Below are 22386 nucleotides of genomic sequence, written 5' to 3' on the forward strand. Positions count from 1 at the left end.
CTACCCCTTCCACAAGGTCTTCAGGGATGTTACATCCCAACCCTACCCTTTCCAAAAGGTCCTCAGGGATGTTACACCCTAAGACCACCCCTTCCAGAAGGTCTTCATGGATACAATGCCCCAAACCCATCTTTGTAGAGAAGGTCCTTGGGAAAGCTGCACCCCAAAATTACCTTTTTCTGAAGGTTCCCAAGGATGCTACACCCCAAATTCACCATTCTCTGAAGGTCCTCAGGGATACAACACCCAAAATCACTCTTTTCTGAAGGTCCTCAGGGATACTACATCCTAAAACTACCCCTTCCAGAAGGTCTTTAAGGTGCTACACCCCAAATCACCTTTTCCAGAAGGTTCTCAGGGATACAACACCCCAAAATCACTCTTTTCCGAAGATCCTCAGGGATGCTACACCCTAAAAATCACCTACTGCAAAGTAGGTTCCCAAGGACACGACACCCAAACCCACCTTTTCCAGAAGGTTCCCAGGGACACAACACCCCAAAATCACCCTTTTCTGGAGGTTCCCAAGGATATGACACCCCAAAATCACCCTTTTCTGAAGGCCCTCAGGGATCACACCCCCAAAGCCACCCAGAGGTCCCCAAGGGCAGCTCACCAGGCAGGCTGTTTGTTGACCAGCTCCAGGTACTGCTCCACAGAGGTGAGGACCTTGTAGCCAGCACTGTTGACCAGCACCCGGGGTGGCAGCTCCCGCTCATAGGCCTGGGCAGGAGAAATGGTCATGGAGGGGGTGTCCCCTGCAGGGGGAATGACCCCTCTGGAGCTGGGTGGAAGGGGATTGTCCTCACCAGTTTGTTCTCGTAGAGGACCAGCCCATAGTTGTGGGGCACCACGCAGAAGCGGTTCCTCCACTTTGTTCTCTCTCGATGTACTGGAAGATGTTGCCCGAGTAGATGACGTGGTCCTCCAGTGGAACCTGCAGGGGACAGGCACAGGGGATCAGGGAGGGGACAGCTCTGCCCTGGGGAGCTCAGTAAGGTCCATCCATGGTGGTCTGGGTGGGTTTCTTCTCCAGGGCCGTGCTGAGGGTCTCCACTGAATTAGCTCTCAAAAATTTTGGTGCCTGAATTGGAGCATGTGGGTGATGCTTTGAGGGGCACCCTAGGGGTGGCTCATCCAGCATGTGGTGACACCTCTGGTGACACCTCTGTCCCTGGCATCTCCCCTGTGGGACACACTGAGCTCAGCTGAGCCACTCCAGCTCCCCTGGCTGGGTGGAAGGTTGGAGCAGAGCTCTCCAGCTGCTCCTCCCAGCCCCAGCTCAGAGCAGGGGCAGGATGTGTGGCACTGCTGCCAGAAGGTCCTGTCAGGGGCATCTGCAGGGGCAGGAACCAAGCCCTGGGGACAGGGCAGAGGAAAGGCAAGAAGCCACCCCATGGAGCCCAGCACCAGACAATGCTCAGATGTTCTGGACTTCACTGGGACAAGTGGCAGCTTTTTTTAAACTAGGAGAGATTTTGAGTGGATTTAGGGCAGGAATTGCTCCCTGGCAGGGTGGGCAGGGCTGGCACAGGGTGCCCAGAGCAGCTGTGGCTGCCCCTGGATCCCTGGCAGTGCCCAAGGCCAGGTTGGACATTGGGCCTGGAGCAGCCTGGGACAGTGGGAGGTGTCCCTGCCCATGGCAATTTAAGGTCTCTTCCAACCCAAACCACTCCATGATTCCATGAGAGGAACAGCCCAAGGACACCCCGTGCCCCCCTAGCTGTGCAGCCCCTCCTCAGCACCTTTTGGCCAGCAGCATTTACACCATCCCAAACACAGCCTGCCTGAGGGAGCCAAGAATTTGTCCCAGGAATTTTTATGATCTCAGGAACATAAACAAGAGCTGAGAGCTCTCGTGAGGGCTGGAGTGTGCAGCAGCCGCCTCTGCTGCTGTGGCCACCCACCCTCCACCGCGGTGGGACCAGCCAGAGCTTGGACCCCACCCTGCCCCAGCAGCAGGACCCTTCTGGAGGAGCTTTTCCCACTCTTCTCCCTGCTCTGCCCTTCTCCTGACTCACAGGAACCTCTCTGCCTTCCCCAAGCCCCGACCACACACCCCCTTGGGCTGGGGGAGGTCTGACAGCAGCTTGGCTGCTCCTCACTGCTCCTCACTGCTTCCCAAAGCCTTTGGAGAGGGAAAAGAAAGCCCAATGCAAGCCCTGCAGGGCTGGGGGCCAGCAGGAGGAATGAGAACCCGAATGCCAAGGCCACCAGCAGGGATGGGGACAGAAAGGAGGTGCCAGCTCTGGGGAGTCCCCACCAGTGACTCACCCCAGGGGAATGAGCCCTCCTAAACTGGCTCCAAAACCTCTGCCCAGGGCAGACAGCTGCACAGAGCAGCTGCTGATGGGATAAAATCCAGGCTGAGCCCTGACACAGCTCTGGGGACCCTGGAGAGCCACCAGCACCCTGGGAGCCCCAGCAGAACTGTCCCCTCCTCACACACCCTCCCCACCCCAGGGAGGCACCCAGGGGGCTCCTCCCAGCTCCAGCAATATTTGGGCCAGGCAGGTGTGTGCCAAACTGTGGGGTGGGCAGGGAGGGGCCAGCGAGCCCCTGGGCTGCCCAAATCCCTGTCACAGGGGGCACAGGATATCAGGGGATTTTTCAGGAGCTCTGGATTGTTGGAGAGACCAAAGGTGGATGTGTTTATTCCATATTCTCATTGCTCTTGTACCTTGCTGGTGTTTCAGGTGCCTGAATCATCCTTCACAGCCCATTCCAGCTGTCCCCCACTGCCCAGGAGGGCCAACAGTGTCACCCCTGGTGTCACCTCTCTGAGCACCACTGAGCTCACAAAAAAGGAGGAATAAACAACAAACATTTAAAAATCCCAAGTGCCACATCCCAGCTGAGACCAGGCAGGATGACACCCTCCATCCTTGGTGCCATCCACAACTTTTTGGGACATGTTTGGGGAGCACAAAGTGCAGCTGGAGATGTTCATCCCTCACTGCTGTGGTGGGTGGAGTATTGGGACATCCCAGTGGCACTGCCAGGACCCTGGGAGAGGCTGGGCAGCACATGGGACATTCCAGTGGCACTGCCAGGACCCTGGGAGGGGCTGGGCAGCACATGGGACATGTCCCAGTGGCACTGCCAGGACCCTGGAAGGGGCTGGACAGCACATGGGACATGTCCCAGTGGCACTGCCAGGACCCTGGGAGGGGCTGGGCAGCACATGGGACATGTCCCAGTGGCACTGCCAGGACCCTGGGAGGGGCTGGCCAGCAGACAGGACACTGAGCAGCAGGAATTCCTATTTACATGGGGTTTTTCCAAGACTTGCAGTGTCCCTGACCTCCTGACCTTGCTGCTGTCCCTCAGACATTCCTGGGCTGCTTGCTGGAGCTTTTTGATGAAGCAACCAACCTGGGGATGGAGGCACCTCCCAGGGGCTGAAGGCATCCGAGGAACCCAAGGGTGCTGAGGGCACCGAGCCCCAGCCCTCCCCAGGAACCTCCACTCCTTTATTTTTTCTAACACACCCAGGGCCCAGGCAGGTCCCTGAGGAGATGTGGCATGTCCTGGTGCCTGGGCAAGGTGTCACCTTCATGGGTGGGTCAGAGACACATCACTCAGGGCTCCAGGCTGAGCTCAGGGTGGCATTTCCTAGATTCCTTAACAGAGCCACCCCTCTGAGCTCAGACAAAAGCAGAAGCCTGTGTGCAATCACATCTCTTCCTGCTTTCAAGGACAGCAGCTCCAGAAAACCATGCCAGGGAGGTCCCCAAGCCATGTCAGCTTGTGATCAGCCCCACCTGAGGTGCCTCTGCCTTTGGAGGAGGGAGGGAGGGGAAGGCAGGATCCCCTGCAGAGGCCACGGCCACAAATCCATCCTTTAACCAGGCAGCAGACACGTGGCTGCTGCACATCAGGAGCCACCTCTGGGGTCAGGGACACCTGCCAGGGGTTTCCATTCCTTCCTAGGAAAGTGCCCAGGTGGGAGCATCACTCACACCCTGGAGGATACTGCCTGGCACGTCTGCTCAGGGCTCCCTGAGCTCCTGCCAGCCCTGGCATCGAGCACAGATATCCAGAGCCACCCTTACACTGCTGGCTCCGTGTGCTGCTTCCATGGGGTGGGAAAGAAAACCATCCCAAGGAACCCCACAACGCCCCAGGGACGGGCTGGAGCAGGAGCACAGGCCCACACTGCAGCCAGCAGGCTGGACAGGGAGAGGGGCAGTGCCTGGGCCCTGGGAAGGGCATGGATCAGGGGATGGAGCCCAGGACATGGATCAGGGGATGGAGCCCAGGATGGGATCAGGGGATGGGGCCTGGGAAGGACATGGATCAGGGGATGGCCTGGGAAGGACATGGATCAGGGGATGGAGCCCAGGAAGGACATGTATCAGAGGATGGAGCCCAGGAATTATGTGGATCAGGGGATGGAGCCCAGTGTGGATCAGAGGATGGAGCCCAGGATGTGGATCAGGGGATGGAGCCCAGGGTGTGGATCAGGGGATGGAGCCCAGGGTGTGGATCAGGGGATGGAGCCCAGGACATGGATCAGGGGATGGAGCCCAGGAATTATGTGGATCAGGGGATGGAGCCCTTACCTTGCGGTGGAGCAGCTGTGCCTGCGGGCCCCCCGCGCCCTCGATCTCATAGCGCACGCTGTTGAAGAGAGCTACTCCAAACTGCTCCTTGTAGCACCGGCAGAACTCACCCAGCACCTTCCCTGTCTTCTCTGCAACGGGACAGCAGAGCCACGTTAGGCACGGGCTGGGTTTGGGGTCTGCAACCCCTCAGAACCCCCAGACCCTCACCTATCACCCTCCTGCCTGCAGGAACAGCCTTTGGTGCAGGGCAGAATGCACTGTGCAGCCCAGGGCCTGATTCAGGGTCAGGATGATCTCTTTTTTTGGCCTTTCACATTAATTTCATGGATTCCTCTCCCCGGCAGGAAATTCCTGACATTGAGCTGATTCCGGCGCTGCCGAGGCTTCCTGTGCCTGGTGCAGCTCCTGGCCCTGCTGCGGCCACCTCGGCTGCTGGGACTGGGGCAGCCCCCCCTCCCCATCCCAAACATCACCCACAGCCCCCTGACCCTGCTGTGCCCCCACAAGGGCCATCCCACAAAGGGGCTCCCAGCCCTGCAGTGCTGGTGCAGCAGGGTTGGGGTGAGGGGAAAGGGCAGCCTGGACCCCCACACGCACCCATGGGAGACAGGGACCCCCAGGACCCCAAATCCGGTCTGGGATGAGTCCACGGTGCTGGGAGAGCCTGAGCTGCCAGGTGTCCCCCTGCACCCCACCCTGGAGGAGATCCCCTCCATCCCACGGGCAGCCCCTTCCCCAGCAGCCCCTCGATGCAGGGGGTGGGGGCCAATCGCAAACCCACCCCCAGCAGCAGGGATGGGGCTTTTCCAGCCCCACTGTGGCCAGAGGAGCCCCCTGGGCACCCTGAGCCACCCAGCACCCTCCCCACCCCTGCTCCAGACCCCACATGGGGGTCCCACACCAGAACCCCAGCCTGAAGCATCCCCAGGCTGCAGAAACAACTCCCCCCCGAGCTGCTTTTGGCACACAGGGCCTCGACTTTGAACTCCCCAGTCAACTTTGCCCCAGAGCCTGTGAAAAATGAAGAATTTGAGTCTCCTCCAACAATTTCTGACGCTCAGGCTTTGCCAGAGCGCTGGCGATGGGCGCGGGGAGGACGGATCCTGGCTCTGCATCCCAGTGCTGGAGCCAGCATGATGCTGGGGGCACGAACCCAGACAAAACAGCCCCCACACCGGCTCAGCACAGCCTGGCAGCAGCCAAAACCCCAGCAGGAGCCAAAATCTCCAGCAGGAGCCAGCCCAGAGCTGTGCTGGCAGCCAAGGCAGCACAAGGAGCAGCTTTGCTGCAGGGTGCTGCAAATCCCCATGGATGAGCAGCTCCAGAGGAAAATGCTGCCCAAGGAGGGATAAACCCATCCCTGAGGAGATGCCAGCACTGCCAGCCACGGAGCAAACTACAGACCAGCACCACGCTGTGCCAGGGCAAAACCCCCGAAAATGTAACAAATTCACAGCGAAGGACGAGACCCCAGCTCATCCCAGCACAGCCATTCCTCAGGCTGGATTTTGGCCTGTCCTCTGGCATCCACGCAGCACCTCTGTTGCAATTCCCGTCTCCCAAGCTGTGTGATTTTGGCCAGGGCTCTGGGCAGCCATGCAGACAGCTGAGATTTAAAAGGACGTTTTGAGGTTTCATTTCCTTTCAGTCCATGGGAAAAAAGGAGCCCCGGTCCCCGGGCAGGCGAGACGGCTTAGTCACTCATTCTTCCCTGATTAACAGCAGGGCCAATTAGGAGGGTTTAAGTAAATGGAAAAGCAAAAGTCAATTATTTGCAGAGGTTGGAACAAGACTTGCAGTCAAACATCCGAGGTGACTAAATCTCCCCAGGCTCAGCAGGGCTCTCCTGGGTGCTGAGGGGATGCTGGGGGCCACTGATGCTCCCTGCCTGGTAGCCCTGGTGGCAAGCCCAGGGGGGCAAGCAGGACACATCTGGGGATCAGGAGTGGGTAAGAGTGGAGTGGGAAGCCCACACTCGTGTGTCCTGACCCCTCACATCCGGAGCACCCCTGCAGGGCTGGTGTGTCACACTCAGGAACTGCCTCAGCCGCCCACTGCCTCCTCCTTCGGCTGGGAAAAGCCTCCCGAAGGGCTGGGGCTGTGGAAGCGTTCCCTGCCAGCACAATGGAGCACTGAGGGCTGCAGAGAGAATTCTCTCCAGCTCCACGACCCACGGGTTCCCCCATGAGCAGCTTTGGCTGCACACCCAGCATGGAGCTGGGAGAGTCTGGGGACAGGGGACACAGCCCCCCAGACTGTGTCACCTGTCCTCAGAGCCCTCACCCGAGCCCCTCTGTCACAACGAAGGAGGGAAGGGACTCTGGGTGTGGGCTCAGACACCCACAAAGCGTTTTGGCATTTGGAGCACCCTGGGACCTCCCAGGGCCGGGTGTCCCAGCCACCCACAGCGCTTTCCCAATGCCGTGTGTGCTGTGGGACCGCTCTGCCGCAGCTCCCACACCCTCCCGTGCCACCACCCGGCCCTGGCACACCCACGGGGTGGTGGGCTGCTGCAGCCCTGGCACGTCCTGCTGGCTCCCGGCTCCTGGCAGGGGGAAGCCACTCTGGGGTTCCAAGAGCACCAGGCTCAGCAGGATCCCTGTGTCAGCACCTCTGGTCACAGAGCTCCTCTGTCCCCAGCCTCCAGCTCCCCTCCTGCCTCTGTGTGACTCAGGCACACGTGGTGGCTCCGGCAGGAGGGACAAAAGGGGCTGCACAGCCGGGAGGGCACGGAGAGGGCTCTGGGCATTGCAGAACCCTGAGACAGGCTGGGTACGAGGTGGGATGGAGGCGGCAAGGACAGGGTTCAGCCAGGCCACAGCAGCTCCCAGCCACGCTCCAGCCCTCCCTGCCATGTCCCCAGGGCCCCCACACCCTGCTGGCATCACCCAGCCAGCCTGGGCACGGCAGGGCAGTGTCCCTGCAAGGACACGGGGATGGAGCTCAGGTTTGTCCCTGTCCCAGGACACGCCCGAGGAGCTCAGAGCCCGAGGCTCTGTGGGTGAAAGCAGCCGGAGGGGAGGCTCCTCTGCTGCCCATCCCCCTGGCCGGCCGTGCCCCCACAGCTGTCACCGAGCCCGGGTGACAGGCAGGGCACAGCCCTGGAGCAGTCGGTGCCCAGGGGCAGGTGCAGCCCTTGAGTGCTCAGAGGTCACAGCCCGGCCAGGGCAGCCCTGGCTGGGTCTCACTCCCTCTGAGCCAGGGCAGGAGGTGGATTTTGCCTTCAGGATTCCAAAGGCAAAGTGTCCAAGCTGGTCCAGCAGCCTGAACTGGCTCTGTCCTGCCCTGGGAAGCATCTCCAGCACCACAATCAGCCCCAACATGGAATCATGGATTGGTCTGGGCTGGAAGGGACCTGAAACATCATCTCCTTCCACCCCTGCATGGGCAGGGACCCTCCCACTGTCCCAGGTGCTCCAGCCCCAATGTCCAGCCTGGCCTTGGGCACTGCCATGGATCCAGGGGCAGCCACAGCTGCTCTGGGCACCCTGTGCCAGCCCTGCCCACCCTGCCAGGGAACAATTCCTGCCCAGTATCCCATCTAATCCTGGAAAAGCCATTCCCCGTGTCCTGTCCCTCCATCCCTTGTCCCCAGTCCCTCTCCAGCTCTCCTGGAGCCCCTTCAGGCCCTGGCAGGGGCTCTGAGCTCTCTGGATCCTTCTCTTCTCCAGGTGAGCATCCCCAGCTCTCCCAGCCTGGCTCCAGAGCAGAGGGACTCCAGCCCTGGGAGCAGCTCTGGGGCCTCCTCTGGATCTCTCCAGCACAGACACATCCCGAGGCAGCAGCCAGCTCTGATCCCAACCCCCATGAACTAGAGCCAGCCCCAGCTCTGAGAGGTGAGGAAAAAACAATCCTGAGCTCAGGTCTGATCCAGAGCCCTGACCACCTGGAGCCCAGCCTTGACCTTGCTCTTCCCTCCAGTTGCTGCCTGCAGGTTGTTTCACCAGGGTGGGAAGAGCAGAGCTCCAGGAACCCATCCCACAGAGAGCCCTTCCTGCACCAGTGTGTCCAGAGCTCGTTTTCCTCATTGCCCTTGAGATCATGTGAAAATGGGAGTGCTGCTGTAAATAGCCCAGGCCAGGCAGCCCAGTCAGCAGATCCAGCCACAGGGAGGTCAGTCCTGCTCAGGTTTGCTCCAAAATCTCCTTGTCCTTCCTGCCCCTCCTCATTCTTGCTCAGCTCAACACACCCAGGACCTACAGGGGTATCAGGGGATGCTGTGTGTGGGACAGAGCCTGATGGGGACAGGGACGTGGCTCAGCCCAGGTGTGTCCCCAGGGCTCAGCAGCTCCTCCCAAAGGCAGTGGGGACCAGAGCTCTGGGGCTGAGGGGCTGCAGCAGCACAGACACACCATCAAAGGGGAATCAGGGACTGGTTTGGGTGGGAAGGACCTTACAGCTCATCCAGTGTCACCCCTGCCACGGCAGGGACCCCTCCCACTGTCCCTCCCAGCCCCAATGTCCAACCTGACCTTGGGCACTGCCAGGGATCCAGGGGCAGCCACAGCTGCTCTGGGCACCCTGTGCCAGCCCTGCCCACCCTGCCAGGGAACAATTCCTTCCCTATATCTCACCTCATCTCCCTCCTTTCAGTTTGAAGCCATTCCCCCTTGTCCTGTCACTACAATTCCTGATGGAAGTCCCTCTCTGGATTCCTTGTGGCCCCTTCAGATGCTGGAGGGGCTCTGAGGTCTCCACAGGACCTGCTCTCCTCCAGCATGCACACAACCCACACCCGTGTGCTCTCACAGCCCCTCGGAGGGACTGGAGGCAGCAGCTGGCAAACCCCAGTGGGAACAGTCATCTGCACCCTCCTCCAAGCCCACATCCCTTTGGCACCCTCAGTCCTCACGTGTCCCCTGCCCTATCCATCTGTCCAGGGGGTGAGGTGCCTTTGGAAGGCCCCTAGGATGATGTAGGATCATGGAATCATGGAATAATAAATTGGTTTGGCTTGGAAGGGACCTCAAAGCTCATCTCATTCCAACCCTGCCACAGGCAGGGACACCTCCCACTATCCCAGGAGTGGAATGACAGCAGGGGCTGCAGCAGGGTGTCCAAACCACTGTGGATGCCACAGGGATGCCTCACCCCAGGCAGGGAATTTTCCTCTTAGTCCAGAAAATATTAAGAAAAACAAAAAAGGCCAAACCAGCTCACTGAAGTAGAACCCCCAGGCTGGGTGGCAAGGCCTGGCCTGGCTCCTTTCCCAGCCCTGTGGGACAGCAGGACTCAGGCCAGCTCCCCTGGGCCCACACAGTGTCCCGTGTCCCCCTGCCAGCTCAGCCAGGGGGTGACACAGAGATGTGCCATGGGGGCCACGTCCTCACCCTGCCCTGGTGCCAGACCCTCTGTGCCACAGTGGTGTGACCAAGGACAAGGTGGGACAGGTGATCTGTGGGCACTGAGCGCTGGCCTGGCCAGTTTGCCAAGGCTGCTGGGGGAGGAGTTAATTACTAATTTAGCTGTAAATGATTAGTGAGCGGGGACAGGCTGCTGGGGGGAACACAGTGCCCAGTGGCACTGACAGGGACAACCACCACGGTGGTATTGACAGGGACAGCTACTCCTGGATGGCTCTTCCAGCAAGGGAAACAAAGGGAAACAAAGCCACTGCAGGGAGGCTGGTGCCACTGGTTGTCCCCAGGTCACCTCTCTCAGTGGGCTGCTGCCTGGCACACCCAGTGGGGGTTCCCACGTCCCCTGGCCATCCCCCTGTGTCCCAAACCCTGGCATTATGCAAACAAGGTGTGTGTGCACATCAAGGACGGGGTGGACACATGGATGGGGGGCACAGGATGCCATGGATGAGGTGCCCAGGGCACCCCACAAGCCCTGAGCAGCGCCCAGACATGAGAACCCATGGCCATGGGCTGTCCTGGCACATCCCAGGCTCATCCCAGCAGGAATTTGGGAAAGACTGACAGCAGGAGGTGGCTCCAGCAGGCTGAGCAGCAGTGACAGCCAGCACAAGGGACAGTGCCACTGTCCATGGGGCACAGGAATCCTGCAGAGCCACGGGTGCACCAAAGGGTTAAGGCCCAGCCGGCAGTTCAGGGTTTCGGGAATTTGGATGTGAACTCATTTCCACCCAGAAACACAAACGCCTTCATACGGGCCTGAGTCAGCGCTGAGCACCCAGAGGAGATGGCAGCACCGGGGGAAGCTGGGCACCAGTTCCTCACCCGGGGGCACGGGCAGGGAAAGGGCTGCAGGAGCTTTTGTTCCTGATCACAGCAAAACCCAGCAGCTCTCCCTGCTCATACAAACCAGGAGAGGCTGGGACAGGGAAAGCAAAGTGGGGAGAGCAAAAATGGGGAGAGTTTCCTCTTTTCTCCTTGAACCCAAATGCACCCTTCACACAAAGCCACCCAAAACCCACCCGGGGTGCTCCTGCTCTGGGCTGCTCCTCAGGACTGGCACTGAGATAGACTGGAACAAGTACAGGCTGCTCTGATGCCAGGCACCAGGGGCACTGCCAGGCTCCAGCACCACTCCAAAATCCATCGGCAATAGTTTCAGAATTGAAAACACTGCCCGAAACCAGCTGAGAAGGGCGGTGGGGGTGGAAAGGGAGCACACCGTGCCTGCCTTCCCCCCCCCAGCAGCGGCTGCCCTGTGACTCAGCCGGTGGGAAGAGTGGGCTGAGCCGCAGGAAGGGATGAGGCAGCGGAGCCTCGCTGGAGAAACCAGCTGGGGCCAGGCCTGAACCGGTTCATCCTCTCTGGCCGTGCCTGTGCCGTGCCGGGCTCTGCCCCCGGATGAGTCAGAAGCGCCCGCGGTGCCAGCGCAGCGCTGGGGCACCCGCCGGGGACACGGCTGTGCCACAGCTGTCCCCATCCCAGCACCCCGGGGTGCTGCCAGGGCTCTGTGCCCCCCTGGAGCACCCAGCCCATCTGCACACCTCGCCCTGCTTGCCCACGCCGCTGCTGTCCCAGCCCCATCCGAGCCGGCAGGGCACAGCCGTGCTCCCGGGGCCAGGCTCTGCAGCCAGCCACGGCACCCACCAGGCTGGAAATGAAGCAGCACATTCCACAGCAGCTCCTCAACCTCTCCAACAGCCGAAAAACGCTGAAAAAAAACACTCTCAGACAAGCTTGGACACCTGCTGCTGGTGCTTTGGACGCTGCTGCTCGTGGTCCCCAATCCCAGCCCCTGCAGCAGCCCCTTGCCGTGCCTCGGGGTCACATCCAGCCCGGCAGGACAGGGATTAGTGGCCGGCTACGTGCCCGGGGGTGTTTTCCCGTGGCGTGGATGCCGGTGTCCCGCTGCTCCCTGGGAACAGCAGTGCGGGGCTGCTGCGTGCGAGGAATGTGCCTGTGAATAACAAACAGCAGCTCTGGGGCTGGGACCACATCCCTGCCCTGAGCCTCCGAGGGATGGGGGAGGAGGAGATCCCTGCCCCCATCCCACCTGGGGAATGCTCCATGGGGCATGGTGCCCTCACAGCCGGGTTAAACCACCCCAGCCCGCAGTGCCACCTGGCAGCAGGCACGGCCACCAGCAGGGCTGACTGCACCCCCGGGACTGTCAGGATGTGTCCCATGGACAGGCAGGTGGCTGGGCGAGCATCCCTGGAGGAGGGCTCAAGCTGAACACCAACCCCAAACCCCGGCTGCAGCCACATCACCCCACATGTCCCTTGTCCCCCTGGGTGCCACCAGCACCCGGGCAGGGTGGAGAAGAGCTGCCACCGCTCTGGCTCTCCCCACAGCAGGGTGGGACCCAGCACCACCCCTGCCCAGATAAAGCCCAGCTCATCCCCCCACACCGGCCGGGCAGCATTGCATCCCTCGGGAATGGCGCAATCCCGCCGTGCCAGCCGGGCTGGGCTCAGGCAGCCACATCCTGCAGCCCCCGGGAGCCCCCACGGCAGAGGGGACAGAGCAAGCTCGGGCATCTCCTGTGCTGGGGGCAGCTGGGGGTGGGATCCCTGCTCTGGGATGTCCCAGCAGCTTCCCCTGTGTGCCCTTATGCCCAGGGAGGGGAGCTGAACCTGGCACACTGTCCCTGTGCCCAGCTGGGCAGTGCCAGTGGGAAACCCAATCCAGCCCAGGGGAGGAGGCCAAACAAAGATTTTTATGTGCATTTCAGTAAACAACCCAAGCGAGAGGGATTTGAAGAAAACAGCCCTGAACCTGTCCTGGAGCCTGTCCTGGAGCTCCCTCCCCTGCTGCTGTCTCCAGCTTCTCCATACCCATGCTACAGGATGCTGAGCCACCACAATTTTGGGCTCTGGGAGCTGGCTCACCCCAGCTTTGGGCACATCCCTTCATGCAGAAAAACCTCTCAAGGGCTGAGCAGAGCTGGCAGAAGGAGAAAGGAAGCCAGGACAAGTGTCCTGTGCCCCAGAGGCCACCAGCACAGTGGGAGATGGGTGAGATCCTGCCCTAGGCCACCTCCAGGGCAGTGTCCCATCCATCCTGCTGTGTGGGAATGTCCCATCCAGGGACTCCCCTAGCGAAGGGGTCCGAGTTCCCAAGAGAGATCCCTGCCAGAGAAGGGCAGAAGGGGACAAAGAAGGGCAGGAGGGGCAAGGCAAAGGGCAGGAAGGCACAGAGAAGGGCACTGTGCTCTACCAGAGCTGGGGCCTGTGTCAAATGTCGCTGCTCTTTCCCTTTGAAAAGGGGGAAAAGGTGGAGTTTTATTCCTTCCTCCCTGCTGGTCCAAGAGACTGGGAGGAAGCAACGAGCTGCTGTGCTCTGCCCCTTCCTCCCCTCCTCTCCATGGAGCCCCTGCAGGCACATCCAGGCTGGGACAAAGCTCCCAGGCCAGCCAGGGGCTGGAGAGGGGCACAGCTCCTGCTTGGGGACCTCACCTGAGGGCTGCAGCCCCAGGCTGAGGTGACATCCCCCACAAATTGGATGGTGGGAGCAGAGCTGGGCCCTGCAGGGGCACAGCAGGTCCTGGTCCTCAGCTGCCTTCACACCTTGCCCCATCAATGCCCATGGATAAACATCCCTGGATCCCTCCAGCCCTGCTGGAAGCTCGGAGACCCAGGAGCCTGTCAGTCCCAGGAGGGTGGGCTGGAGCTGACAGGGGCTGTGCCAAGAGGCACCGAGCCCCTCTGAGCTCTGAACCAGGAAATCCCAGCTCTGGCTGCGTCCCTGCAAAGGGTTTCAGGGTGTCTGATACTGCTGTGGAGGTGCCCTGATCTGGGGGTGCTTTTCTCTCCCTGGGTTGGCCAAGGAGAGCTCTGAGCAGCCATGCTGGCTCTGTTCCCCCTGTCCCAGCCCTGCTGCTCGCAGGCAGAGCAGGGATCCCCTCCCTGCATGTCCCAGCTCGCTGCAGCCCAGGCCTCTGGCTAAACCCTGGCTGGGGGAGGCAGGGAAAGCCCTCCCCGAGGGAAGGCAGCTGTGCCCCGGGGCTGAGCAGGGCCAGGAGGGCTCCCATGGCTGTGCACGTGGGAAGGCCACCAGAGCCATGTCCCCTGTCCCAGCACGCTGGCTCGGAGCGAGCCCCGTGCCCCGACACGACGGCTGCAGGTAAAGCCCCAGCTTGCCAGAACCAGCCCTGGCCGCTGGCAGGGAGCCCTGACATGCCAGGGGAGTTATTTATTTGGCAATGAAAGACACACATTTCGTTGGGAGAAACCACTGCACGGCTGCAGCGCCGAGCCCTCGGAGCCTCCCTGCACGGCTTCCCCCGGGGCAGGGTGAGGGTTTCAGCCTCAAGACCAACCCCAGAGCCCGGCAGCCTCCACCTCCCACGCCGGCGGGAGCTGAGCTGTGGCAGAGGCTGGGAAATGAGTGTCACGCTTAGGGAAGCCACAGAGAACCTCCTCCTGCCGCCAGCAGCCTCCATCCCTGCGGCACACCACAGCCCGGTGCCTTCTGGCATTTGCCAGGCACCTCTGCAGCCCAGCCCATCCCATCCCATCCCATCCCATCCCATCCCATCCCCGGTGGGATCAGGGATGTGCACACACCGATGCCCAACAAGGCTCGTTGGAGCAGGGAGGCTGCAGGTCCAGCCCCAGGGATGAGGCTCGGTGTCACCTGTGCCTCCTCTGCGTGGGCTGGTGCCTGTGGAAGTCCTACCCTGAAATTAGCAGCTGCTCCACTCCATAATTAACGGGCTGGTGACTCCCCAGAGATGCCAGAGCAAGGTGTGAGCTCCCAGGGACCCTCCCGGTGCTGCCACCCACCCCCACATCCCTCTGGAGACATCTGGAGACTCCTGCTGCATCCTTGGGCTCTGCCATTCACCCAGGATGGCACCCAGGAGCTCCTGCTGCATCTCTGGGCTCTGTCACTCATCTGAGATGGCACCCAGGAGTTCTGTATCCCTGGGCTCTGCCATTCACCTGGAATGGCACCCAGGAGCTCCTGCTGCATCCCTGGGTGCTGGCACCCCTGGGCTCAGGACCAGCAGCTCCACCCAGAGCCAGCCAGCTCCTGCCAGCCATGTTTCACCTCAGCCCCCAGGAGAAAGAGTCCATGGCATGCTCCAGGGAAGGAGTGATTCCAGCATGAGGGAAGAGCTGCATCCAGTGCCGTGCTGAGAGCACCCACTGGGCATGAGAGATCACTGTGCAAAACTCCAGGGCACCCAGTGAGATCCTGGTTTGCCAGGACAGCCCATCCCTGCCACCCTGGTGTGCCCAGGTGCTGGTGCCTGTGCTGGGGATCCTTGCACAAGGAGGATGTGCCAGTCCCTGCTGCAGCCCACAGAGCAGCTTGGAAACAACTCCCAACCCACATCTGGGAGGAAGAGCAGGAGGAGGAGGGGAAAGGAGGAGGAGGAGGGCAGCTGAAGGGTGTTGACAAACAAACTGGATGACTCAGGCAGGAAGATGTCCAATCCAGGGTGGCAGGAGGAGGTGGCAGGGTCAGAGAGACCCTGGAGAATGGAATGCAGGAGCTGCAGGCAGCTCTGCCAGAAGCTGTGGATCACACCTGTCTGCCCTGACAGCCCCAGCATCCCCAGTGCTGGCAGGGAGCTGCTCTGGGACTGCCTGGAGCCCTCCAGCCCCACCAGTGGGAGGAAAGACCCTGAGCCAGCCAAGCTACACGTGTGTGGCTCGTGACTTGTGGGAGACTTTGGCATGAGCCTCACACAGCCACCATCAAATGGGCTGGAAACAGGGCATGGGACCTGCACAGCCTGGGCACTGGGGGCATTTCCCACCTGCCTCCTGCCTTTATCCCATTCCCAGGAGGGGCCCAGGTCTGGGCCAGGCTCTCCCCAGCAGCTCTGCTGGTCTAAGGGGCTGCAGCCTCAGGAAGCTCTGCCAAGCCCAAAGAGCTCCTGTCCCTCCACCAACCAGGGGTCATGGTGGCCTGGGCAGCAAATCCAAACCCCCAAATCTGAGGGGACAACTGGGAAAAGCTGCTTGGAGAAGGGCTGGATCCCTCCTGGGGCAGCAGCAGCGGAGAACAGGCCGAGCTAGGCAGGAAAACCCGGAGTTTTCCCCGCCACGTTGCTTTGCATGCCTGACAGCAAGTCGTGCCTTGCCTGCTGGGTTCCAGCCCCTCCCAGCTCCGGGGGCTCCTCAGCCAGCCAGGAGCCCGGGCAGGAGCAGAGAGGTGCTCCAGGAACCCAGTTTGCCCCAGTCTCTCGCAGGGAGGTGTCCCAGTACAGGTGTGTGCCCCCACTGCTCACCCCAGCGTGGCACAGGACATGTCCCAGCCCAGTGTCCATAATCCTACTCCAGTTTTCCTCATTAAATCTTTTTCCCATGAAAATTTTTTCTCATGAAAAGCCCTCTGCAGTCCCCAGTCAGGGTTAAATCCCACCCTGGGCTAACAGCTCAGTCCCCACCAGGGCGCAACCATCCAGCCTGGCCTTGCAAACACCCAATCCCTGACCCAGCAGAGACAGATTCCTGCACAGGAAACCCAGCCAGGCTTCTCCTTGTTATTCTTCAGGATTAGGATCACAGGGGCTTGCACAGGGAGCTATCTCTGCACAGACAACCAGCAAGTTACAGAGAAATTCGGCATGTGCTTTGGATCCAAACACGCCACAGGCAGCCCCGACCCGCTGCAGCCTCGCGGATCAGCCGGGCTGAGCTTTAACTAATGCAAGATGAAAACCCCAGAGCGAGTTCCAAGCTCTCCTTCAAAGCTCAGAAACCTGCTGGCGTCCTGCTGAGCCGCATACCACGTAAGCATTCCTGCCAGGATGGGGCCTGGCAGGGCGGATGGGCTGCACGGCGAGACACCGCGTCCCTGTGCCAGCCCCACGGCAGCTCCTGCGCTGCTCCGCCGGCAGCAGCTTTTCCCCCAGAGCCCTTGGGGACAAAAGGACTTCAGAGCCACTCCCGTGCCTTTATGGCCGCCACAGAGGAGTGATACAGCGGAGTCACCTCCAAAACATCGGCACTCCTCACCCTTGAGCTGCCGGTGAGATGCACAAGGTCCAGCACGAAGCCACCCTGGGCTGTGACACCCGCCCAGGTGCGCGGTGTGGCTTCACCCAATGGACACGGGGTTTTGCCAGCCTGGGGAGCTGAAACCGGAGCTGGGACACGAAAGGGCTGGGAGGTCACGTCCTGCCCGCTCAGAAGCCCCGGGGAGCCAAGGGCAGCATCACCAGTGACGCAGGGAGCCTTGGGGGAGCGGCCGAGGGGTGACCCCACCTCAGGGCTCAGCCGTGGCACCGCAGACCCCAGTGAGCAGCGCTGAGCCCCCCAGCCACGGCTTCCCACGATCCGTGCCTGTGCAGAGCCGTGACCCCGCAGCTCTGGCCAGACATCCTGCGCCAGGGGCGAGGCGCTGCCGCCCCGACAGACGGACTCTCAATGACCACATTGTCACCCTGCCCGTCCCACGGCGCTGCCCGGGACACTGCTGTGTCCTGCCTGGAGGCAGCCAGCCCTTCCCTCCGCCCCAGAACCTCTGAGGGGGGGTTTCCTAAGGATCTCCCAGCGCTGTGAAGGGGGATGAGACTCATCTGGCAGCCAGGGACAGCAGCCCCCGTGCTGACAGCACTGTCCCTGACCTGGACCCGGCTGCCAGCATCCCCCAGAGCCCAACTCCCCTCTCCCCTCCTGGAGCCCCGCCGCCAACACAAACACCCCCAGCACAACCCAGCCTTTCACTGGGGAGGCGCACGGACACCTCGGGTACCCCCCCGAGCTGTGCCGAGGCAAAACCACAGGGAAACTAAAAATTAAAAAGTTTAAAGAGCCAAAGAGAGGCGAAGAGCAGGCGTGGGGGGCTCGGGAAGACTGAGCGGGAGGTTCCCGAAGGGATTGAAAGAGGGATGGGGAGATCCCGCTGGGGATGAGCGGAGCGGGGGGCGCGCCGGGGGCTCACCCGCGATGTGCTGGCGGCGACCCTCGTCCAGGTGCGTGGAGACCACATCTCCCATGGCGAGCGGAGCCGGGCCGGGCCGGCGGCGGGAGGAGCGGCAGGAGGAGGAGGGAAGAGGGAGAAGGAGGAGGAGGAGGAGAAGGAGGAGGAGGAAGGCAGCGCTCGGGGCGGCCCGGCAGCGCGGCGCCCCACGGCCCCCCCGGCCACTCCTCCCGCACCGCCCCGCGTCCCGCCCGCCGCCCCCGGCCTCGGGGAGAGGCTGCGAGTGTCCCCCGCCGGGTAATTAGCAGCGCTAATTGCCGCCCGGGGGAGGGGCAGGATGGAGGAGGGGGCCGTGCCCCCCCAGCCGGGAGCTGGGCAGTGCCCGCTGTCCCCTCCGCGCTCCCACCGGGAACACCGGCTCCGTGCTGGCACTGCCACACCCGGCTCCTACCTGTGCCCACACCCCGCAGCCGCCAGCCTTGACCTTGGTGCCAGCCTGGAGAGCGCCCGTGGGAGCACAGCGAGGGGCCCTCGCCCTCCCCAGCCCGTGGGACAACGGGATGGGAGCGCTGGAGTTGATTTAAAACCAGCCCCAGCCACAGGTTTTGGAGCGGGAGCTGTTCCGGGATGGGGGCTGGCATCTCCCGGCAGAGCCAGGGAGGGCACGCTCGGGGTGGGACACTAAAACCGGGAATGGGCCAGCGATCCTGTTAATTCTCCTCGGACCCAGCCGGGGAGGAAGCAGCTGGAGCCGCGGAGCTGGAGGAAGCGCTGGAAAAGCTCCTCCTTCCTCCGGCTGCTGCTGCGGCTCCTTCCCCAAGCGCAACAGGCGGAAACAGCCCCGGCAGGATCCTGCAGCCCTGCCTGGGCACGATCCATGGGGACCAAAGGCCTCGCCGCCGTCATCCCCAGAGCCTGGGCACCGCCAGCAGCTCGGGGTGTGACCGAGGGAGGAAGAGGAGGAGGAGGAGGACGTGGTGGCGTGACCAGAAAGTTCAAGCTGTTCCCAGCTGCAGGGCGGCTCCGAGGAGTCGCCGCCGAGGTGGATGCACGCCTCGGGATCGCTCTGGGTCCCTGGATGCTCGCAGAGCTCGGGAAGCTGGGGCTGGGCAGGGCGAAGCTCGGCTCGGCTGCTTGGCTCGGTGCGGGGCAGCCAGCGTGGAAACGGCTCCAGGAGGTTTTTCCTGGGCTGGACTTGTTTAGCCGGGAGCGGTGGGAGGGAGGGTTGGAAGTGGCCGGGCTGGGAGCGAGGCATCCTGTTTATCCTCCTGAAATAGCTGCCCTTGGCCGCCGCGGGGCTGGGCAGGGGGCGGCAGGATGGACACAGCCCTCCCCGCCGCGGCCACCGCCAGCCACACCTTGTCCTGCACGGGGACACCCCCGGGGACACCCCCGGGGACACCAGCGGGTCCTGCCCCCTGGCCGTGCCACCCTGGAGCCAAGAATTCTCCTTTTCGGGCAGGGACGCAGGGGGGGATGCGGGTGCGCCCGTGCAAAGCTCTGCCGAAACCCAACACTCCCCAGGTGGCCAAAAAAACATCAGGACATCAGGTAGTACCCAGATGCCACCTGCGTTTGTCCCAGCACCCTTTGCCCCCAGGAGTGCCCACGGTGCACCAGCCTTTTCTATCCTAACACTGTTCTCACTCCTCCGACTCATTTCAGTGGGAAAATCGTTCCAAATCTGGAATATTTCCCTTTTTTACCCCCTGAGATGTCCCCACAAGAAGGTTTTACCCTTAGCACGGGGTTTGTTTGCAGTGTATTTGCCTGGCCAAAATGCTGCTGCTATCAAGGGATTCTCGTGAGAAATTTATCTGCAGCAAAATCTCATTTTCAATAGAAAATCTTTCCACTTGAGGCTTTTAAACACTTTCCCCAGTGCTGATCCCTGAGGAGTCTCGCTGTGAATTAATTTGAAATTCTGTCTTAGTGGGGTGATGGTATTTAAGAGGCGATGAAAATGCATCCACCCCCTTCAAATTGAAAATAAATGGGAACATCTAGCCATGTAAATAACTTCATTATTAGAAACCAAGCTTCATCCCTTCCAAAAAAGCAGTGTATGGAATAGGATTTACGCAGTGCACACACAGTCCTATTAAATAAACCAAGTAAGTGGTTTAAAAGCTTTATTTTTGAAAAATTAATCCACACAAGCACTGGTGAGTCATCACTGCCTCTTTTGCCCACTGGTGTGTTTCTTAAATAAAAAAAATAAAACCTGAATGAAGAGGTAAAAAATAGACAGCACTGGTATTGTATTTGCAAACAGGAAGGGGATGTTTGTGGCACACAGAAATAGCGTGTCAACAGAACCTGGAGGCCGTCCCACAGACACACAGGCTGCTTTTGGGGCTCCAAAAACCACCTGAGCATGGGCACGATGTCCTGGCACCATCAGACAGTGCCATGTGGTGACACAGCAGTGAGCTTTTGGCACAGGCTGCCCGGTGGCAGCGACAGGCTCAGCTGCTAAAGCTTGGGACGGGAAAGTAAAGAAGTTGTTTGAAGGGTTTTATTGTGACTGGAGACATTTGGAAGCTCAAAGCTCGACAGTTGAGCATATTTTGGTTTATTCCCACATGGCCATGTGCACAGGGCATTGTCCCCAAGGTGCTCCTGGTCAGGGTTTCCTTCATCCCCAGCATCCCAGTGGGTGCCTGAGGAGGATTGGGATGGGATGGGGATGAGGATGGGATGGGATGGGATGGGATAATGGGATGGGATGGGATGGGATGGGATGGGATGGGATGGGATGGGATGGGATGGGATGGGATGGGATGGGATGGGATGGGGTGGGGTGGGATGGGATGGGGTGGGGTGGGATGGGATGGGGTGGGATGGGATGGGGATGGTTTGTCCTTCATCTCCAGCACATTTTGGTTTATTCCCACATGGCCACATGCAGAGGGGATTGTCCCCAGTGTGCTCCTGGTTGGGGATGGTTTGTCCTTCCTCTCCATTTCTGAGAGCCCAGCCTGACCCTGTTTAGACCCCAAGCCCATTCTGCTGAGCACGAGGGGTGCAGACACAGCCCCCTTCCCCTCCTGCCTCCCCTCCTGGCTCCATCCTTCCCAGGGATATCTTTAAATCCATTCCCCTTTGCAGGGTCAGCTCCCAGCTCCCTGCTCTGCTTCCCCATATCCCTCTGCAAAGGCTCCAGGTAGAGCCCCGGGATTCAGGAAAGCAAACTACCAGTTCCAGCAGCACAAGTGATGCTCAAATGGCTTTGTCACACCCTGTCCCCTGCCTGTCCCACGTGCTGGGGCTCTGAGGGACCCAGCACAGGCGTCGCTCCCATCAGAGGCTGTGCAGCGTTGGAGTTGTACAGAATTGCAGACTGATAAAGTCTAATCATGGCAGCTAATTACATCTCACTGAACAGATGGAAATAATGCTTATCTGCCTCGAGCTGATGGGTTATCTATTCCAGCTTGGAAATGAAGGATTTCCCTATGAATACAGCCAAGGACAATAAACACTCTCGTGATTTCAGGCAGCTCCTGGGATGGTGGAGATGGACACAGTGAGGTGAGATCGTTCCCAAATTATTAAAGCCTTCAAAGCCTTCCGTGCATTAGTCCATCATGATGAGCAGGGTGTTCCATACCTGTCCTTCACCCTCCCAGGACTTCTCCTGGATGATCCTCATGCCACAATCCATGCCTGTGACAGAGCATTTTAAAACACCAAAGTTGATTATTTGGGCTATTTTTTCTGCTCACAGCAGTCAAACCAAGCCTGAAAGGAGTTCTGTGCTCAGCTCCTTGCCCTCCTTCCCCTCAGCTGATCCCTCTGGATTCGGTGCCTGTGGGGAGGCTCATCCCACCTTGCTCCCGTTGGGCTTTCCATGCAGTCATTATCTCGGTGGAAAGCCTGACCTCTGAGCGGCAGAGGTGCTGGATGCACCTGCAGATGTCCAGAACAGGCTGTTCCCAATCACTCCCCACTCCAGAATGCTGCTGGATTCCTGCAGCACTGAACACTGCAGGATAAATCTTCCAGCCTTTAAGTGTTTATTTCCCTCTCACCGACACGAGGAGCAATCAGTGGAGTTTTCCTTCCACTCTCAATGACCCTGGCACAAGGATCTATTTCCACCTCCCCAGATCACCGGGAAACCCGATCGCGGTGGGGGAAGAGCGGGGATGAGAGGGGGGGTTGAGGGCAGGAGATGCAGCCAAGGGGAGGTCGGGGTGTCCCTTGCAGCTGGGCTCAGGTCCCCATGCACAGGGCAGGGGTGGGAACCCACCTGGGGTCACCTCTGAGGATTTGGAGGTGCCTGGGACGTGTCCTTGTTAAGGGACCCGCTGTGCCCTGGGCTCTGAACCGGCCCAGGCTGGGCAGGAGGGAGAAGCACCCGGCAGAGCAGGGGTGAAGGTGCCCTCCTGTGCCGGGCGCTGCTCGCCTTCCCCAGAACTGCTCTTGGTGCAATTAAGGGCGTAATTGCAGCAATAAAACTTTGCAGTGCTGATAAAGGCGAGGGCAGCTCTGCCCAGCCCCGCGAGCATCGCTGCCGTGCCCGTGGGCTGCTGCACCCTCTGTCCCGCTGCTGACTCCAGCGCTGCGCTCCC

The 22386-nt window shown here is 60.7% G+C and overlaps 1 protein-coding gene across 1 annotated transcript in view; it reads right to left on the reverse strand.

Moving 5' to 3' along the window:
• LOC117005743 (protein Niban 2-like) overlaps nt 1-17944 on the reverse strand; it is a 30685-nt gene extending 12741 nt beyond the window's left edge. Inside the window, 6 exon segments of the mRNA XM_033077765.1 lie at nt 617-629; nt 631-723; nt 810-877; nt 880-937; nt 4566-4696; nt 17831-17944. Of these exon segments, the coding sequence (XP_032933656.1) occupies nt 617-629; nt 631-723; nt 810-877; nt 880-937; nt 4566-4696; nt 17831-17885 (418 nt within the window). The 5' untranslated portion in view covers nt 17886-17944.
• Between the last annotated feature and the right edge of the window lie 4442 nt (nt 17945-22386).

The sequence above is a fragment of the Catharus ustulatus genome, chromosome 21, assembly GCF_009819885.2.
Source record: "Catharus ustulatus isolate bCatUst1 chromosome 21, bCatUst1.pri.v2, whole genome shotgun sequence".
Taxonomy (NCBI): Eukaryota; Metazoa; Chordata; class Aves; order Passeriformes; family Turdidae; genus Catharus; species Catharus ustulatus.